Source organism: Acanthopagrus latus, chromosome 15, assembly GCF_904848185.1.
Source record: "Acanthopagrus latus isolate v.2019 chromosome 15, fAcaLat1.1, whole genome shotgun sequence".
In the NCBI taxonomy this organism is placed as follows: domain Eukaryota; kingdom Metazoa; phylum Chordata; class Actinopteri; order Spariformes; family Sparidae; genus Acanthopagrus; species Acanthopagrus latus.
The window spans coordinates 13,197,274-13,215,015 of NC_051053.1; the positions used below are offsets into that span (position 1 = coordinate 13,197,274).

Genomic DNA, 17,742 nt, shown 5'->3' on the forward strand with positions numbered 1-17,742 from the left:
CGCACAAACGCAGGGTAAGACACGGTGTTGTGTGTGCAGGCATGGACCTGCCCATCCTGGATAAAGCGATCTGTCAGCAGCAGAGGAGAACATGCTCATGGGAACTGGATGACCTGCTGTACTCCACCACACAGACTGCGCAGCGCTGGCTCTTGACTCTGCCTGCTGAACATGGAGGTCTATTTTAGATGGCTACTTATACAGATGATTGAGAATGCGTAGCAGACAGACTACCGTGCACGATTGATTTGGAGCCGGCTGTTAATTCTCGCAGTATGTGGCGTGAAACAGTGAAGGCCAGTGATTTCCATCTGTTAAATGAACATAAGTGCTCCTCGCAGCTTTGGATCCAAGCACACTTAATCTTGTGTTTCTGACACTACTTTGAATCTTATTTCGTAGGGGGGGTACTGCGAGGTGAAAGCCAAGCAGCAGATGGAAACAGGGCTTCCAGGAAATTAGTGGAGGTGGGGTGCAGCGAGAACATGAGTTGGCATGGTGTCTGCCTGTTTTCTCTAGGCGGAAGAAAAGCAGGGATAGACAGGAAAAAGAGGGATAAAGAACATATAAGGTGAAAAAGGGAAGTGACAAGTGAGGACGGCTGGGTGGGAGTTGTTATCAGACCCATTTGGCTAGCTGGGTGGCAGCCCTGAAGTATAAGCTGTGGGACAGAATAGAACTCCTGCAGCAAGGCCGTGCATACTGATGACCTGGCTGTAACGGCTGGATCGGCTCTCCGGCAGTTATTCATTAAGCCATTAAAGGAACACAATCAGGTCATTTGTGTGGCCTTCTGTTTCAGACTGTTTTTCTTCTCTCTGTGCTCTGCTTTCTTGCAGGAGAGAGAGAAGAAACAGAATACATGTCAATGAATAAATCTGAGGCGAAGAAAGGAGTGAAAACGGTTAGACCTGGGCAGCGAGCTGAAGCCAGCTGTTGGCCCTCCTTCTGAGCAGAAAAGAAGTAATTAATTGCGGAAGCGACTCAAGCAGGAACTAATTTGCTTTTTAAGACAGTTTGATAAATGAATGAACATTCAAATTCAATTTACCTGGGCTGAAACTAAAGGAGGATAATTGCAAAGAGCACTTGATAGAACAGGTCTTTCCGCGCAGAGCCACAGTCACTTGGCCTCCTAATGAGGGGTGAGAGCGCCCTCTTGTGTCAACATCGTTAGACAGGAAAAAACACACTGAAAGGTAATAAAGTCAGTAATATTGATTTTATTGCCATCCATATATACATATAACTTTTTTTTCCACTTGTCATATTTATATAGCTTAAAGCATTAGGATCACTGTGTAAACAATGAACAGAGAACAATGAAAAAAGGCTAAACTCAGTTTAGTTGAACTAAGTACGGAAAAGAAAAGCAGCAAGTGTTATTCAAACTAGTGCCTAATCATCAAGAGGCAGTACAGTACATGTTGCTTCCACAATACTGCAGGACACGATTGGAGGAGGACACAGAGCAAGTAAGTAAACTACAGCTGATTATCTGCTGGGTTGTGTGACTCCATGCTGGCTTTCTATGACACCCTACAGTATGTCAGTGGAGCGGTGTGAAATAGATCTATAGGAACAACATCTAGCCCCCTGAAATAGGCCTGGGTTGCCATAGTGACACTGCCTTTGGGGGGGGGTTGGGGGGTTGAACTGTAAAAACAGAACAGCACTGACGTGTTTATGAAACACAATGACACACTAGAAGGGTCCCCATGGATGGAGTCACCGTCACGAACACGCCACGATGTAATTCAACACACTATCACGTCTTTGTATTGTCACATGGGCAATTTCAACGATCGGTAGATATTTACAGTGTAAAGATCAGGCAAAAGCAGAGCAGAGGAGAGACGGCGGCGAGTACTAATCATTTCCTTAACTGCGCGCCGGGCTTTGTGATTGTAATGAGCAACAGTGGGAGCAGCACAGATTATTGTTTGTGTGTAAATGATCCGTCATGAGTTACAATATATTTTGACAGCTCTCCCTGTAACACACACTCAAACTTACACACACACACACACACACACACACACACACAAGCCAGAGAAAAACCTCATTATACAAACATCAAAGAGCACAGAGAGCAAAGTATCCTCTCAAGTCTTCATAAAAGTAGAAAATTAAAAATTCCAAATTGGATTAATGGAATGGATTAATGAACAACCAGCATCCATTTAACAGCACTGAACTCTACACGCGCTAATTAAATGGCATCACTCATGTGGCGGCGGTCAGATTCCTCTCCCGTCTCTGTGTGCAGGGAGATAATATACTAATAAGCGTCTAATAAGTGCAGGGTGGCCAGGCTTACTAATTTTACAGCCGTCCAACTGTTACAGCTGCAGGGGCGTGTGCAGCAGCAGGCTTTGGTCAGTCATTTATACAGCACCACCTGCTATGGATCAAACATCAAGCCTGCCGAGAGCCTGTCTGGAGCTGTGCTGTGTCTCAGGAATCGAGAGTTATCATCCAAATAATGTGGTTTTTGGTTCAATCAAGAGTGCAAATAAACTTAATTCGGAATTCAGTCATGGAGTAGTAAATTAAATAAGGAATGTTTCATCTCAATTCATTCTGCCACGGATAATCTCAGTGGCAAAGAGGCAATTTAAACCTGTAGAGCTACAACAGTGCTTTGACGTTATTAATACAGGCAAACCAAATAAAGCTGAACAAGCAACAGTGTAAAAAAAAAGAAAAAGAAAAATCAAACAAGCTGAATTAATTAACCAACAGAAAACATAGACCGATACCAATATGTGCATTACTTCACAAGTGTGTTTCTTTTGGGGCTGTAACATGCATACACATATGCACACAAACACACACTGGTCATACCAAACATTACAACATGTCATTACAGCCACAGACAAAGGTGACTGCAGTGACGGACTTCACATGTAGGAAACTCCTCCTATCTCCCCTCTTCTCATGATGTGGAGACGATCATCATTCTCCTGAAGAGTTCATTTAGCAATGGTTACAGAAGCTGGACTTTAATGGACGACCAAATACTGTGGTCCCCGCTCTCTTCCAACCCTTCCCCTCTCCGGGGTCACTCGGTGCTCTCCTGGCCCAGCTCGACTTCCTCGCTGCCAAGAATGGCTTCTGGCACGCCTCCCTCTCCCTGGAACAGCTCCTCCATCAGCTGCTCCCCAGCACTGCCGGCCCGAGATGCCCACAGAGCAGCGCCCTCCCTCAGGCCCAGAGAGCGCAGCAGCCGCGCGTACTCCAAAAACGCAGCCTCGATGAGTTTATGTGCAGCCGCAGGTCAAGGAGAACATCGGGACATTTTATGACGACGCAGCCAGCCGATGACAGGTGTCATCACTCAAAATCATGCTTTAATTTAATGCCCCACTATTCAGCTGTGACAGCAGATTATTGCATCCTAGCAATTAAAATGTACAACACATAATCATTTTAATTGAAGGAGAAACCTGAATAGGTGAATCACGGCACATAATGAATGCAGATGCTTTCACACAGGGCACAAGTGGTTGCAGAGTGATGGGAGGTTACAGTCACCAGATGAGACACTCTAAGCTCTATTTTGCTGCTGGTTCAATGTCAGCAGACCTGTACCTTCAGTTGCAGCTCAACTTGATTATCTATCTTGCTTGTGTGTTATTTTCCTGGTTGATAATGGGCCTGCGTGCACGGCTGTAAGAAGAGTGGCACAGCTGAGGATGTCTTTATGGATTAGGAGGAGCATTTACACCTTTGTGCATTCATTCGTTCTCATACTACTTGTTTTCCTGCTCAGACCAGATCAGACTTTTAATGCTTTAATGCTCAGAAAATGGTACGTTTAAATTAACACCCCCTACAAACAAACAAAAGGAGATAATAAGCTAGCGTGAAAAGAACATTATTGTACTCCTCTTGAAAGAAGTTTTTCAAATTTACTTACTGGCTACAAGCCACTTCTGACAAATAAACAAGTGAAGGGGATGACTTCAGTTTAGTGCACTTTAGTGTTAGGAAAGCCGGCAGTGGGGAGCCTGATCATTTGGCTCAGCTCAGTAAGAGCCAGTTCTTTTGGCTCCAAAACAGCTCTTCATCCAGTATCACTTCCCAGCTTTTATAATTCAGTAAAAATAACTTTAATCCTTTGCACTTTGTATTAAATAAATGGACACAGCCATTTAAACGTCAAAATATTATTTTTCTCTTTAAACAACTCTTTAAAAATTTTAATGCAAATATAACTGATTTAGTATGGTGTTTAGTTGGCCAAATCAAATCACCCTTTAAACAGTACTGGCACATGTATTCTGTTTGTATTCTACAGTATGTGGGATGGTGACTGTTGCTGCTGCTTTTTTAATCATAGGTATTGCTCAAAATGTTCATCGTCCACTTAAAGTAATAAGAGGTTAGCGCCACCTTTTCTAGCTGCAATATCAATATTTACAATATTAATGAGGCAATACCCCCAAATCTGAATCTTATTTCCTTTTCTTTTGTCTTTTTGTCGTTATTAGTAGATCTAGTAGACGTAAATTTCATTTTTCACCCATTTTAACAAGATAATCTCAGCTTTATCATAGTAACAGCAAAACACTGTGTCCTATCCTTAAAGAAGTATCTGATAAACTCTGGTGATACAGCACAGACTGACCAACAGATATTTAATCCAGATATGTCTACCTTTTGTTCTAAATATCTTTAGCCAGATGTGATAAAAAGTGTTTACAAGGTCTTGGTAGCAAAAGAGTCTGCAGCATAACTGTGCTCTGTGACACAGTGTGGTACTGGCTATTGGGAACATCTGAAATGTAGCACGATGTGCTCCGCGGAGCATCTGAATTGACCTTGATTGAGAAAAAACTCTCTGCTATCAAGTGCACAAGTTTTCTGTACAAGACCTGGACAGAGCTAGCGGCGCAGCTAACTCTGGTTATAAATGGCCCTTAGAGAGCGGTAATGGGCTTTCAAAAAGGATATTGGAAGTGTCGTTGGCCTCCATCACCCCGTACTTCAGACAGGCTTCGATGAAGAGGGCGGCGCGATCAAACTGCCTCATACTGCCCAGGAGATAGAAGGAGGAAGAAAAAAAGACACAGGCAGAAGGAGGTGGTGAGAGCAATTGTCAGAAACCAGCATCGTCCCTGCCTTGATGTCTGTGATCCCAAAGCATACATCAGCCCTGTCGTACTGATACCACTCTAATTCTCTGAAAGAGCTTTTGTCGCCCTTAGGTATCTCAGAACATGAGCCGTCAAGGAGCAAAAGAATGGGACAAAGGCAGATCGATGCTGAAGTGAGGGATTCGGGGTCAGACTATACCATGCTCTGTGAAATGTCCTTCAGTGTACTCAGGGAGAAAGGGAACAATCTGAGAAAGACTCGAGAGTTTATGAGTGTGGATGAAAGCAGAGTGGAGTAAAGAATGTGACTGTCAAGACGAAAGTGATGCACGGGGTGAACACATTTGAAAAAAAATTGAACTTGAAAGAACTGGATGGGGACACAAGTCACAAGACAAGTGAAGTGCAGAGTTTGTGTCATTCTGAAAAACAGTCTAATGCTCCCTCATAACAACATCAGCCCTGGTTCTTACCCGTGGAGCATCTCTCCTACTTTGTAAAAGCAGCCCAGGGAAAGCAGCACCAGAATGGCTTTGGACTTGTGGTTGACCTGCGGGGAGCACAGGTGCTCTGCCCACCGCTTCAGCACATCTGAGCTCTCTGCTGGGCTCAGACGCACCTGAAATCACACACATCATTTACAAGATTTTTTTTTTTAGAAAAGGAAAGTACCTGATGAATTGAAAGCACGAATCCAAGGACAACTTTTGGATCTCTTAAAGAATGAGGCTTAACATTTGTTTTTCTTGTTGTCGTGACATAGGATCATAGGAACCTGTATTTCCACATTGACTTTATGGAAAACCATTAAGAGTTACATCAAACAACTTTAATAATGTGCTTTGACCCAGTGTAAATCTGTTTTTAAGCTTGTCAAATAAAAGCTTAGCTTTTTGTGTTATTTTTTTGCGTTTTTGAAAGAAAATTAACCGTTTTTACCAATGAGGGCATATATGTGCAGCCATGTCTCGACAGTTTTCACAGCACATTTTGTGCTTCCACCTCAAAACAGAAACATTTCTAAGGGGTGTTTTTTTTAACGGTAGCTCATCATCAACAGGTTAAAAACATAGTTGCGAGGAAGTAAAAAAAAAAAAAAAAGGCTGGATGTATTTATTCACTGCATTGTGGTGTCAGTCTCACTGAAGTCTCAGCTTAGTGCCTCTTTAACGCACACACACTGACTGCAGCTTGTCAATGTGTGATGTCATCCAAGTGTACAATAATGAACAAGCCATAAACTAGTAAAAAGACCAAACTCCAATAAAGCAGAACAACTGGTTAATCAAACTGGCAGGAAATCTGTTTAGTGTCTGCATATTGTAACAAAAATATTGTTAATTGGTGCCATTGGCGATACGTGTAATTCCTGTATTCATATTTTGTCCCAAACCTAATTATAATTGAACAGAAGCAGCCAATTTTCTGAAGATTGTCTCATTTGCTTATGAGGGTTTAATAGACTCATCAGTATTAAATCCAATAACTTTCATAACCAGTTAAAAGTTCTTTGTAGTGTGATTAATCTATGCAATTACATTTTAACAATCTTCTTACAATACCTATAAAAACTCAAGCATACACACATACCGTGTGTACACTCTTAACACCCAGCTACGACTCACAGGCCCAAACATTACACGGTATCTGATGTTTCCTGTTGATGGACGCCGTCATGCTGAGTTACCTTAGCCAGCCAGGCAGCACGGTTCCACTCCCCGTAGGTCTGCAAGTAGCGGCAAGCATCCGCTGCCTTGTCAATCAAACACAGCAGCTGTACTCCCTCTGACAGATGGAAAAAAAAAGGGAGAATTTGCACAAAGATGTGAGACATTATGGCCTGTTACTACCCAAGGTGGATGACTGCCCAGACATCAGTGTGATGATCTCTTAATACAATAAATCTGCTGGCAGGAGCCACACTCATTGCACAATATGTTGATCCAGGCCCATCCAAAATCGTATTTCAAAGAATTTTCGCAAATAAAAATGATTTAGTGAGGAATTTTGAAAGGTATCTAGTTCATTTAAAGGCAATAAGGAATAGAGATTTCAAAGATATTTCAATGCTGTCTAAGGCTGCAGACACCGATGTAATGAGTGAGGCTGGCAGTGATCACAAATATGAGATGCTTTCAGGCATACAGTACATACACTACCTGCTAGCTTGCCGTTGGCGATCATGTTAGTGGCCACTAGTTTGATGGTGGACTGTGACGGTCCTGAGGAGGTGATGGTGGTCACTAAGCAAGCCTTGAGTGAATCACAGTAGTAGCTGGAGTTGTCTGCACTCGTCTCCAACAGTAACTGTACTGCCCGATCCGTCTGAGAGCAACAACAAAGAGAGAGAGAAGGTAATGAACAAGACGGCGGAGAGAGCTGAGGCGTTCGCAGCTCAGGCAGGTAACCGCTCAATCGCTGTGTGAGCCGTACAAGGCAGAATAACGAGGGGAAATTATGTTTATTATGATGCTTTTCATCTGGTGTGGTTGAAGGCTCATGCTGGGGCCAGCTCAGGCTGTTAGAGGAGCACTCCTTGAAACAAACAGCCTGCTGATTGCAGCCTTTGATTAGAGGGAGAGGTGACACTGAAAAGGGAGAGGTGACTCCAATCTCCGCGGGCTGAGACGCCAGGGAGGACCGAGGCAGCACTTATCATCCATCTTGCTTCATTAGGCTGCACAGCACCAATATGACCCATTTACCATGACAACAATGTGCACCTATACACAGCTAAAGCATGTGAGGGTGTTGCCGTGTGTTTGTAAGGGAGAGGAGGGCAGAATACTGTTTAGTTTGAAAGATGCAAGAAAGAAAGGAGGAGCAAGGTTTGTGTTACATAAATATAAGAGTTCATCCATTTATGTGTGTAGGAAGATTATCTTACATTAAGCTAACAACTGTGATGTCACCCACAAAAGACAGAAATGTATAGCCTCCGAACAGACATCATTGTGTGAGCAGAGTGTGTCATGTAATACCGACCTGACCCAGCAGGAGGAGTTGGTCAGCACATTTCTTTGTGTGTTCATAACTGGAGCGCTTCACCTCCTGCAGGTGGACCCGATCCAACTGGAACTTCTGTTGAGCAGTAAAAGCGGATCCACAAGTGAGTTTTATTTTCACATTTCTTTCATAAGTTCTCTGTTCAAACCCTGTACATGTTTGTGGGAGAGGGAGACTGAATGAGTTGATGCACACAGACTATACACTAAGAACATTAAAAATGTAACGACGAGCAAAAAAGATAAAGAGGATATTTATAGAAATACAGAGCTGGAGAGTGTAATTATAACGTCTTTGAAATATTCAGGAGTTTTCAGTGTTTCTGCTACCAGAGCCTCCCATGCCGGCTCTCACGGCTGGTGGCTTTTTTGTATTTCATTACATGTTCTCTGATGGGAGATCAGATTATTATTTTTTTTTTACTGATAGGCATGAAACACAAAAACAGCGACAGATATTTCAAAGACAGAGAGCTCATCAGTTTCATAAGACCACGAAGGGGGAAATGATACAATGAGGGGAGAGATAGTAGCATAGTAGAATTTTAGATACATGTGCTGTGTGTGCGCACACTATATCTAACACACACTGTTTTTTTGCACTTTATTATGATGAATCCTTCTGTGAGTCACAGCCGTGGGCATAAATCCTCGCAGAGATACCAAATGAGTTTAGCAGCAGCGTGCTCTGTATTGGAGTCTTGGATATTAGTAATTACAGCCAGACTTCTGCCACTGAAGCCGTTTTATGACAACAGCAGCCAAATGTAGCTGCAGTTAGTCTGGGTTGCTCTTTGAAAGTCTTAACTTTGTGATCACTGCGTGGTCCCTCATTAACACAAGGAGAAGACGTTTCTCAAAAACAGAATGGTGCATAAGCATTAAAAAAAATAACCTGAAAAGACAAAATTACTGGCTTATTTGAGGCTTTCAATAGGACCTATTTTGACTGGAATTAGACAGTCCATTTATATTGTGCGGCTTCAATTTGAATGCTAGCTAAGAGACACTTGACATTTTTCAGAACTGGCTGAAAGTCTTTCATCAACAAAGGAACATCTCCTCACTCCTTTTTCCTCCACTGCTTTCTTGGGTATAGTGATGTAGCCTTGTGGGGAAAAAATGAACGAATCCAACAAAAAACAGAGAATGTTTGTCAGCTCTTGCACAGTGTGCCAACTTTCTTAATTACTATCCACACTTTTCCTCTAAAGCCAGGACCACAGAAGTAATTTCTGCAGTCTGGACACAAAACCAATGTGTGGAAAATCCAGAGCACAAAAAATGTAAGCTTTAACGAAAAACCTTTGAAGTCACAACAGCAACGTGATGGTGGATGTTTTTGTTCACTGGGCTGCCCTGCCGACCAGAATGATGCGAGCGGACACAGTGGACCAATCAATGAGCATCTTCTGCAGAAACTTTTCCAATACTCTTTAGGACAGACTAGGTCGATAATTAAAGTTGGGAGAGAAAAAAAAGGATTAGATTCAGGGTCTTGTTTACATGGGCCTCGCAAGCTGGTTCAGCTATGTCATCAGCCAGACACATTGATCCGAGCAATGACATGGCGCAAACAAGAGAGGGGATTTTTTGAAATTGAGCCTATACCGTAAATGTTGAGGGAATTAAATGTAACGAGGGTGAAGTGAAAGAGAGGGTTGACCTCAAAGATTTAAAAGTGCGAGCTGTAAGAGTGGGATTTAGTGAGATAACAGAGGAGACACAAAATGTCATTAATAATGAAATGTATTGTGTGACTGGGGCAATGGTGTTGACACTGAGGATGATAAGGAGCAGGACGTGTTTGTTTGTGCGCTGCCTTGACTTGAGGATTGTAAGTGTCTCTGGATGGGTCCTAGGGGAATGTTTAAATCTTGACAGCTTGGATCATGTATTTGTCTCTATTGTCTCAGTTTCAATGACAAAAAGAGGCCAACACTTTGTTTTCTTCTCTTGTTTCACTGACCTGGAAGTAAGAGCTCTCACACAGGACGTCATGGCAGATGTCCAGGTGGTTCTGAGGTGGTGGCTGGGTTGCGTCACTTTGTGTCTGTCCCTCTGCACTCGATACACTTAGCTGACGAGCCTGGGCAAACGCCTGGAGGTAGTGGGACGCCACTGTCCAGAAGTGAAGATCTGACTCGTCCCCAAAGAGCCTGCGGTTTACCACAACAACTGGTCAGCTGTGTCCAGAGAGAAAAACGTTCTCCCTGGAGTGGTTAGTCAACTTCTGCAGTCCAAATCAACGTGCAACAGTTCTCACTAATGGTCATAGTGCCTGTATCTTCCAGCCCACGCCTTGCTCTTTCACCAAGCCCTCCTCCACCCCCTCTCCTCATCCTTCTGCCTTTTCTTTACAGCCTTCTTTTAACATATCTGCACAGGCACACAGCTGTTGCTAGGTTACCCTGCCACATTATCAGTGGCAAGAAAACTTGGGATGAACGAATACAGGGATGCAACGGCGAGCTTTTTGGAGGAACAGCGTTCATTGAGCACAGTCCTGGGGACTTTCCAGGTAAATCATGGCTTTAATAACAGGATGTAAATGGGGAAGGGGTAGATATTACATTTCTGCTCTGACTGGCTGCTCCAGATTTGTCAGATGCTCGAGGGAAATGAGAACTGGAGCAGAGACGAGATCAGAGTTGCTGACACCAGCTCTCATGTCAGGCTTTGTTGTGGAGATACAGAATCACAGCTGTTATAGTTTCAGCAGAAAAAGGAAAATGAAATGGAAAAAAAAAAAAAAAAATGAAAATGTTATTTTTCCAGATAATTAAACCAAATTATTAAACTCAGACTTGTTTATATTCCTTACTTGTATTACACATGCTGAACTAAGTAAAAAATAAAACATAAATATCAATACAGGCATTGGAAGCTTAAATGATGATATTAAAGTATGCCATTTAGCGCAGATGTCTAGAGAGAAATTGATGGTGATCAGTGTAATTGTGTCTTGCACGCTTGAATTATATCCTGAGCAATCAGTGAACAACAACATGGCTAACAAGCAGCTTGATTACAAATCCAGTTTGGCTTTAGATCATTGTAACACACAGACCCAAGCTTCTGCCTGAACTTAACATTCATACACACAGACAGGAAATCATTGGTAGAAGCAAACATTTTGAGTCCAGACAAGTTTAACATGTGTTCTGTTAATGTAAAGTTAATTTTTTACAGTCTTATTCTGTAGTGTAGAGTAGAAGAGTGTCACCACACTTCCAGCTGAGCAGCTTATAGAAATGCCGCTGAACTGTAGTTCTTACACAGGTGCACTGTCTGAAAGTTGACATAATAATCATCTACAGTGCCTGTCGACCCTCATAACACAGTACAGTCCATGCGGACATCAAACAGCAGCAACTCCATGCTGACTTTTAACTCACCGTGAGACCAGGAGGCAGCGCTGAAGCAGGCTGAGCTCCGGGTCTAGCAGCACACTCTTCATATCACTAGGGAGCCAATCAGAGACAGACAATCAGAACACAATGAGAGCCAATTATATTTCTCAAACACAGCAGGCCCAGTGTGGCTGTTACTGGAGATCTCTCTTATCTTCGAGCCCACAGACGACATGCTCTTTGGGCACCACTGTCACAACACAAGACACAAAGGGTCCTGGGACTCGGCTACAAGATAAAAGTAGGTAAACAAAAACCCTTGGCACAGATACACTCTCATACACACACATGCATCATGTTTGCATCATGACATCAAAATGAAATACTGGAATCGGAGCCGCAGGGTGTGATCATTACCATTAGAAAGCGTATGAACTCACTTTGACAAGGAGTTGAGCTGCTCCTGGATCAGGCCTTTTATCTCATCTTTCTCATTGTAGTCTCTGAAACGGAGGGATCAAACTTAGTCAAATGGCTCCGCTTACGTCTCCCTAAAATAAAGCTTGGCCAAATATTAAATTGGAAGCTGAGAACCTGCAGAAGTCGATGTGTGGTGTCAGGCAGTAATAGATAACTCTACTCTGACATTTATGCTGAGGTCAGGTAGTGCCCTGTGAGCGCTGTTAATATAGTGTAGCTGCCCGACTTCTGATAAGACGGCTGTGTGTGTTTAACAGACGAAAGCACTGTTACACCAAGGACTCAGGTTATCTGGGGCATAATTACAACACGCTATAGTTCAACACAGATGTAGCAGGCTGAGCAAAAATAAAGCTCCTCTCTCAGGACGGCCCCTATTTACTCCTACGTTGACTTGTTTACAAAGATGAGCTGCTTACACCGGCAAATTGGTTCTTTTTCTTTATGAAGGTAATAAACTAAACATTTGACTGGTTGGCAGATGGTTTGGTGGTATAAAAGGACACATCAGGGAAAGTCTTATCCCTGGAAGGTAGGTAATTCAATAAAAAATTAAATTTATCAACCCTTAGTCTGAAGGACAACTCAAATCTGATCTACTAATATTAATATTAATTCTCTTATTAATCAGGAAAGGGATGATCAGGTTTTGATGAAGATCCCAATTCTAGCAAATCATGTTTTCACTGAAACTGAGACTATTCAGCCTAAAACAGTACTTTTTTATTAACAAAACTAAGACAAGGGAACTGGTTGATGTGAGTCACCCCAATGCCAGTCAATATTTTCCACCTGTTTTGTTTATTGATCAGCCTGTTGAAGAGTTTAAATAGTTAAGAACAGTCTTTGAATAAAGATATAACATAATAAAACATTTCAGATCGACAGTCTGCCCTTATCCCACAGTTCCCTGAGCTCAACAATGTATACTACGGAAGTTTAAATGAGGTTTAACCTAAAGCTGAACTGCTAAACCACCGATGCACCACCGATGTGGATATTAATAATTGAAACTCCTGACCACACTATTAATGTGCTGAATTGCTTACTTGCTGGCAGTGGCTTCTTTTCATAGATCCAAGATAGCAGTATTTGGGTTTTTACTGCTGCTGCACCCAACTATAATTTAGTATAATAAATGGAGGATTGGAATTGGATGAGGCTTTACAAAGCTGATAAAAACAATTAAAACCAGTTCTGTTTTACATATTTATGCTTACAAAGTTGTTTTGAATACATTTCTGTGTGCACACAGTGCAAGAATGAAAACGATGGCTTGACTGGAAAAAGATCTTAACGAGGTTGTGACTGGGAATTTCGGCTTTGATCCTTTGAGTGTGTGTTTCTCTTTGTTTCTCAGGGAGCTCTTAGGTTCATCACACAGTCTCAAAGACATGCAGGTCAAGTGAAGTTAAACCTCAGATATACTGTCTCTGTGTTAGCTGTACTAAAACTCCTGACCTCATTACTGTAGCTGCATACAGTCATGGTGACTTATTCAGGCTGAGACTTACACCTGAGTGATGTCCATGGTGAAGGTTCCCGACCAGGGCTGCAGCAGGAGGAAAGCCTTGAGAGTGAGGGCAGCTCGGGGCACCAGCAGGTAAGGACACCACACTGGATCTAAACATCAGAAAGAACAAATATCAGGCTACTGCTGTTGAGGTCATCTTAAGTAGTAAATCGCCTGATTTCTTAAGAATCAATCCTTCGCCCGATACAAATTTCTCCTTAAACCTTTAGATGCAATGTTCGTTTAACTCCATCACACTCCTCATTCCTTGGCTCACCTGTCAGGTCTTGCTCATCCATGCGGTAGCTGGCAGACTTCATGGCCATCTCCAGCACTCGGATGCAGCCGTCATCAGAGGCCAGCACGACCTTGTCTGATGTGCACCAGTCAATATCTAGGATGCGGTAGTTCACGTTGCGACCGATCCGCATGCTGCTAACCATCTGAACCTGCAAGGGAGGAAGTAGTTCATCTCAAACTGAGCCCTTAAGGCTTCTTTTAAAGAATATACAACACATCTCAGGGGATGGTGGGAAATTATCTTTTCTCTGCAAAATTCAAAAAGGGAAAGACACAATACAGAATGCATTTTGAATTCAGTGAAACACCTGTATCAACAGAAGAAGGCCAAATTGTTAGGCAACTATAAAATAATTTATGTTTAGTGTAACAGGACACAGAACGGAAGGCACAGTGGACAAACATCCTTTTGAGAAAGTGTTTTCCAAAACCGCTCTCCCATTGGCTTTTTATGTGGCTGTATGGGAGTCAGTGCAACCAAGCTGTCAGCAGAGCACTGAGGCATTTCAGAGATCTCTCCTGCACCTCCTCTCCAGCTCCTTCCTTATTCGCACTACCCCTCTTTTTCTCCCAAACCTCTCAGCTTTGTTGCTTGTTTCCCTGTGCAGCATGATCCATCTGTTGTCTGGCTTTTACAATTGAGGACCAAAAACTGTGTCTTATCTCGTCTTCCCTCCAGAAAACACGTCCCTACCCCCAGACAATAGTGCTTCAGTGGGAGCCCCTCCCTCCACCCCTCCACCCCTCCAGCCCATGCTGCTTAATACAGCAGAGCATCTACTGTGTCCACATTCATCTGCATTTCCATTTTTTAACATGTTGCTGCCGGGTAAGCTAACAAACACTGTGGCATGGATACAGAAAAACAAACAAAAAACAGTCTGGTCCGTGACATCAGATCTAATGATGAACTGGAGCGCAAACTAGCCGCAAGGATCCACTGATTAGGTGAAATGAAGACTGCAGAGGACTTTCTGGAAGAGCACGACTTCAGTAAACAAAGTTAAAGTGGAAGCGAGAATGCATGCCTCTCACAGGAATCAACACCATCCATCCTGCTACTGCTGAGCTTATACATGTCAGTGGAAAGCTTTTAAGGCCTGTGTACATGTACTTATACTGTGCACTGTAATGATTCTTTAATAAAACAGGACAATTACAGTGGATGTGCTATTACCACAGCGTTCCTGAGACAGGACGTTAGTTAAATATACCCCTCTACAATACTGCAGTGCCTCAGTGATTACAGTGCTGGGGAAACATTAATTCCGCCACTGTAAATCTGTTTAAATGCAAAGCACAGCGACAGGAGGAACCTGCGGACCACTGCACATTCTTTCTTTTTTTTTCTGAGTTATGCAGAGCAGTCAGGTGATGCATGCTGGGAGTTTATAACGTGTTACAACAAACCATTCGATAAATTCACTTTTTGTCACAATGACATAATATTGTTAAGGCTCACCTCTTTGGTGTCCCAGACCTCTGCTCCGTCTGTGTACATGACCAGCAGCTTTTGGTTGCCTTTACCTGGAGCGAAGCGAATCTTCTTCACCCAGCCACGATGTGTTGGTATTCCCCTGAAAACATCAACAGCACTAGTTGTTTTAGGAGAATTTCTCCATCCTATCCCATGGAAATTTATTCCCTGTAATGTCATCATGAATATTCTGGGCAGGCTGATTTCTTTCATCACACACAAATCAAGTTGCAAGCTAACATTTTAGCCTGCACAGCACAGAAACTTGAGGTTTATCTCATAACAATATAAAACTTAAATGAATAAATAACAACCCAATTATATGCTTTAGAGAATCATAGGCAGTGATAAAAGAGTGCTGTAGCTACTGTGTAGTGAGTGTATAGTCGTTACCTAGACAAACGAGCTTTGAGGTCCCAGAAGTTGAGATTGCCATCTACGTCCCCGAGCACCAGGGTGTCACCTTTCCAGGCAATGCAGGCGATACTGCCCATACTACCCTGCAACACAGGAGAGGAAGGCATGTATTTAAGTGAGAAAAACAAGAGCAAAAATAAGAAAGGACAGCTGAATTTGAGAAGTTAGACTTATTCTTTACTTTGTGATTAATAAGTATCAACCAAAGAATGCCACTTAACAAACAGGGTAAAAACCTTAATCAGTAACTGCAGCGCCTACGCATTTAGGCTCACAGTCTTCCTCAGGGAGAGTAAAAACAAATAGCTACAGATGATGCTATTGACTTACGATAAATCTTGTAATCCCAAAGATATCAACCCTTGTTAAAATTCACCTTATTATGTACACAACCATTTTTCTTACTCTGGTTTTAAATGACCTACTGATCACAAAGTAAAGCAGAGTCAGACTTTTCTTGCCTCTTTTTATGGTTTCAATGATAAAAACAATAATGTTGCGGTGATAACATTGTAAACTGTGAGTTACAAAGTGCAATCCCCACAGCATAAAAACCATATTCTACCTCCTCTATAAAAGCAACATATTTTTTGGCACTTATGCCTGAGCGTGAATCCATACAGGAAAATAAATGCTAAATATCCGTGGCAGCCAAGTGGTGAACAGGCTCGACATCTGCGTTTTTATAAGGCTGCACCGGAAGACAGAGTGCTGATGTGAAGACATTATGTGTCAGCTCACCTTCGCTGTGTACCCAGCGGATGATAGGACAAAACTTTTTAGGAGAGTTTCCGTCAGTTTCCTGACAGAGATATGAAGATCTTCTATCATCCTGAAAGGACTGTAAAACCTTTTGGGGTATGCAAATCTGCGAGCAATGAATCTGCAGCCGTCTAGAAGATAAAGCTTTAAATAATCCCCAGGTAAAGCTCCAGTGTCTGTCTGTCTGCTGTGAATAGATGCAGGTAGTGAGTGAGCAAAACATAGAGTGTCTAACAATCCAATCCGCTGCTCTTAAATGGACTTGAGAATTTGATAGCCTATAGTAGCTTTCCTTTAGAAAAACAGTATGTAATAATTTTGCTATCTTGAATGAAAAACCGAAAATGGATATGTGTTAGTGATGAGGTATGAAACTGTGCTGTTGTTGTTGTTGACAGATGTGGGCAAACAACAAACAACAGAAGGTGCTATAGCATGACTCAGCTGGACACCATTACAAGTATAATGAGAACAGCGAGTCCCTGAAGCCAAATGCTGCACAGACAATCGCTTAAATTTCATGTCATTCGGTGGTGACCTGTCGACTTATTACGTATTTAAAACATCCGGCTGCTTGTTTCTCTTTACCAGCCTCCAAATTTTGCCGTCAAAGCAAGTTAAAGGCAAGATTATTGCTTACTGCTTTGCAGGTAAATACTGTATCAGCCCCTCTTCTCCTGAGCCTGAGTCACTCTCTAAACCAGTGGAGGGAACACATGCAGAACATTATCTGGGACAAACTGATGACACACTGGTGACACACACATTCACAAATTAATCTGGCTGTGCAATAAAACTTAAAGCAGTAGAATTTAGCTGAAAAACATTCACCTTCATCGCATGCAGTTTATTACTGTACTAGGAGGTGCACTACATTGGGCTGGCCACTTTCTGCTATAGAGCCAGCGACTACCGTATATCATCTCCCACACAAAGCACACAAAAAAACCTGAAGGACATCGAGTGAAAGTAATGTTTTTTTTATGTAAGAGAGGAGGACAATGTGAAGACGCTGGCAAACGACCAGAGAGCCGGTTTCTTTTCAGCTCCAAAATGAGGCTAAATTGTTGACACAATGCCCATCTTTGATCACAACAACAGGGAGGTAATATATGTGAAACATTTTGCTATCATGCTTTCATTCCCTTTGAATGGGCACAGGATAGTATATGTATATATGTAACCTTTCAACACAAGAGATAACACCGGAGAAAGAACAAATGAAACAACACAAAGACACAAACAAAAAAGGGCCAGTTTTTATAACCAATGACTGCACAATGATGGATGCAGTGTGGTGTGTAAAGATGAGCCACAGTATAAGGGAGAGTGT

At 42.4% G+C, this 17,742-nt stretch overlaps 1 protein-coding gene across 1 annotated transcript in view; it reads right to left on the reverse strand.

Annotated features, from left to right (window-relative positions):
- Positions 1 to 1,203: 1,203 nt before the first annotated feature.
- The window catches only part of wdr11 (WD repeat domain 11), a 56,702-nt gene continuing 40,163 nt past the window's right edge, over positions 1,204 to 17,742 (reverse strand). The window contains exons 17-29 of the mRNA XM_037124388.1: positions 15,624 to 15,730; positions 15,216 to 15,330; positions 13,731 to 13,902; positions 13,455 to 13,563; positions 11,901 to 11,963; positions 11,506 to 11,571; positions 10,077 to 10,266; positions 8,088 to 8,183; positions 7,262 to 7,427; positions 6,790 to 6,887; positions 5,576 to 5,721; positions 4,960 to 5,039; positions 1,204 to 3,267 (exon numbers count right to left, since the gene is read on the reverse strand). Of these exons, the coding sequence (XP_036980283.1) occupies positions 3,065 to 3,267; positions 4,960 to 5,039; positions 5,576 to 5,721; positions 6,790 to 6,887; positions 7,262 to 7,427; positions 8,088 to 8,183; positions 10,077 to 10,266; positions 11,506 to 11,571; positions 11,901 to 11,963; positions 13,455 to 13,563; positions 13,731 to 13,902; positions 15,216 to 15,330; positions 15,624 to 15,730 (1,611 nt within the window). The 3' untranslated portion in view covers positions 1,204 to 3,064. The remainder of the gene's footprint in view (positions 3,268 to 4,959; positions 5,040 to 5,575; positions 5,722 to 6,789; positions 6,888 to 7,261; positions 7,428 to 8,087; positions 8,184 to 10,076; positions 10,267 to 11,505; positions 11,572 to 11,900; positions 11,964 to 13,454; positions 13,564 to 13,730; positions 13,903 to 15,215; positions 15,331 to 15,623; positions 15,731 to 17,742) is intronic.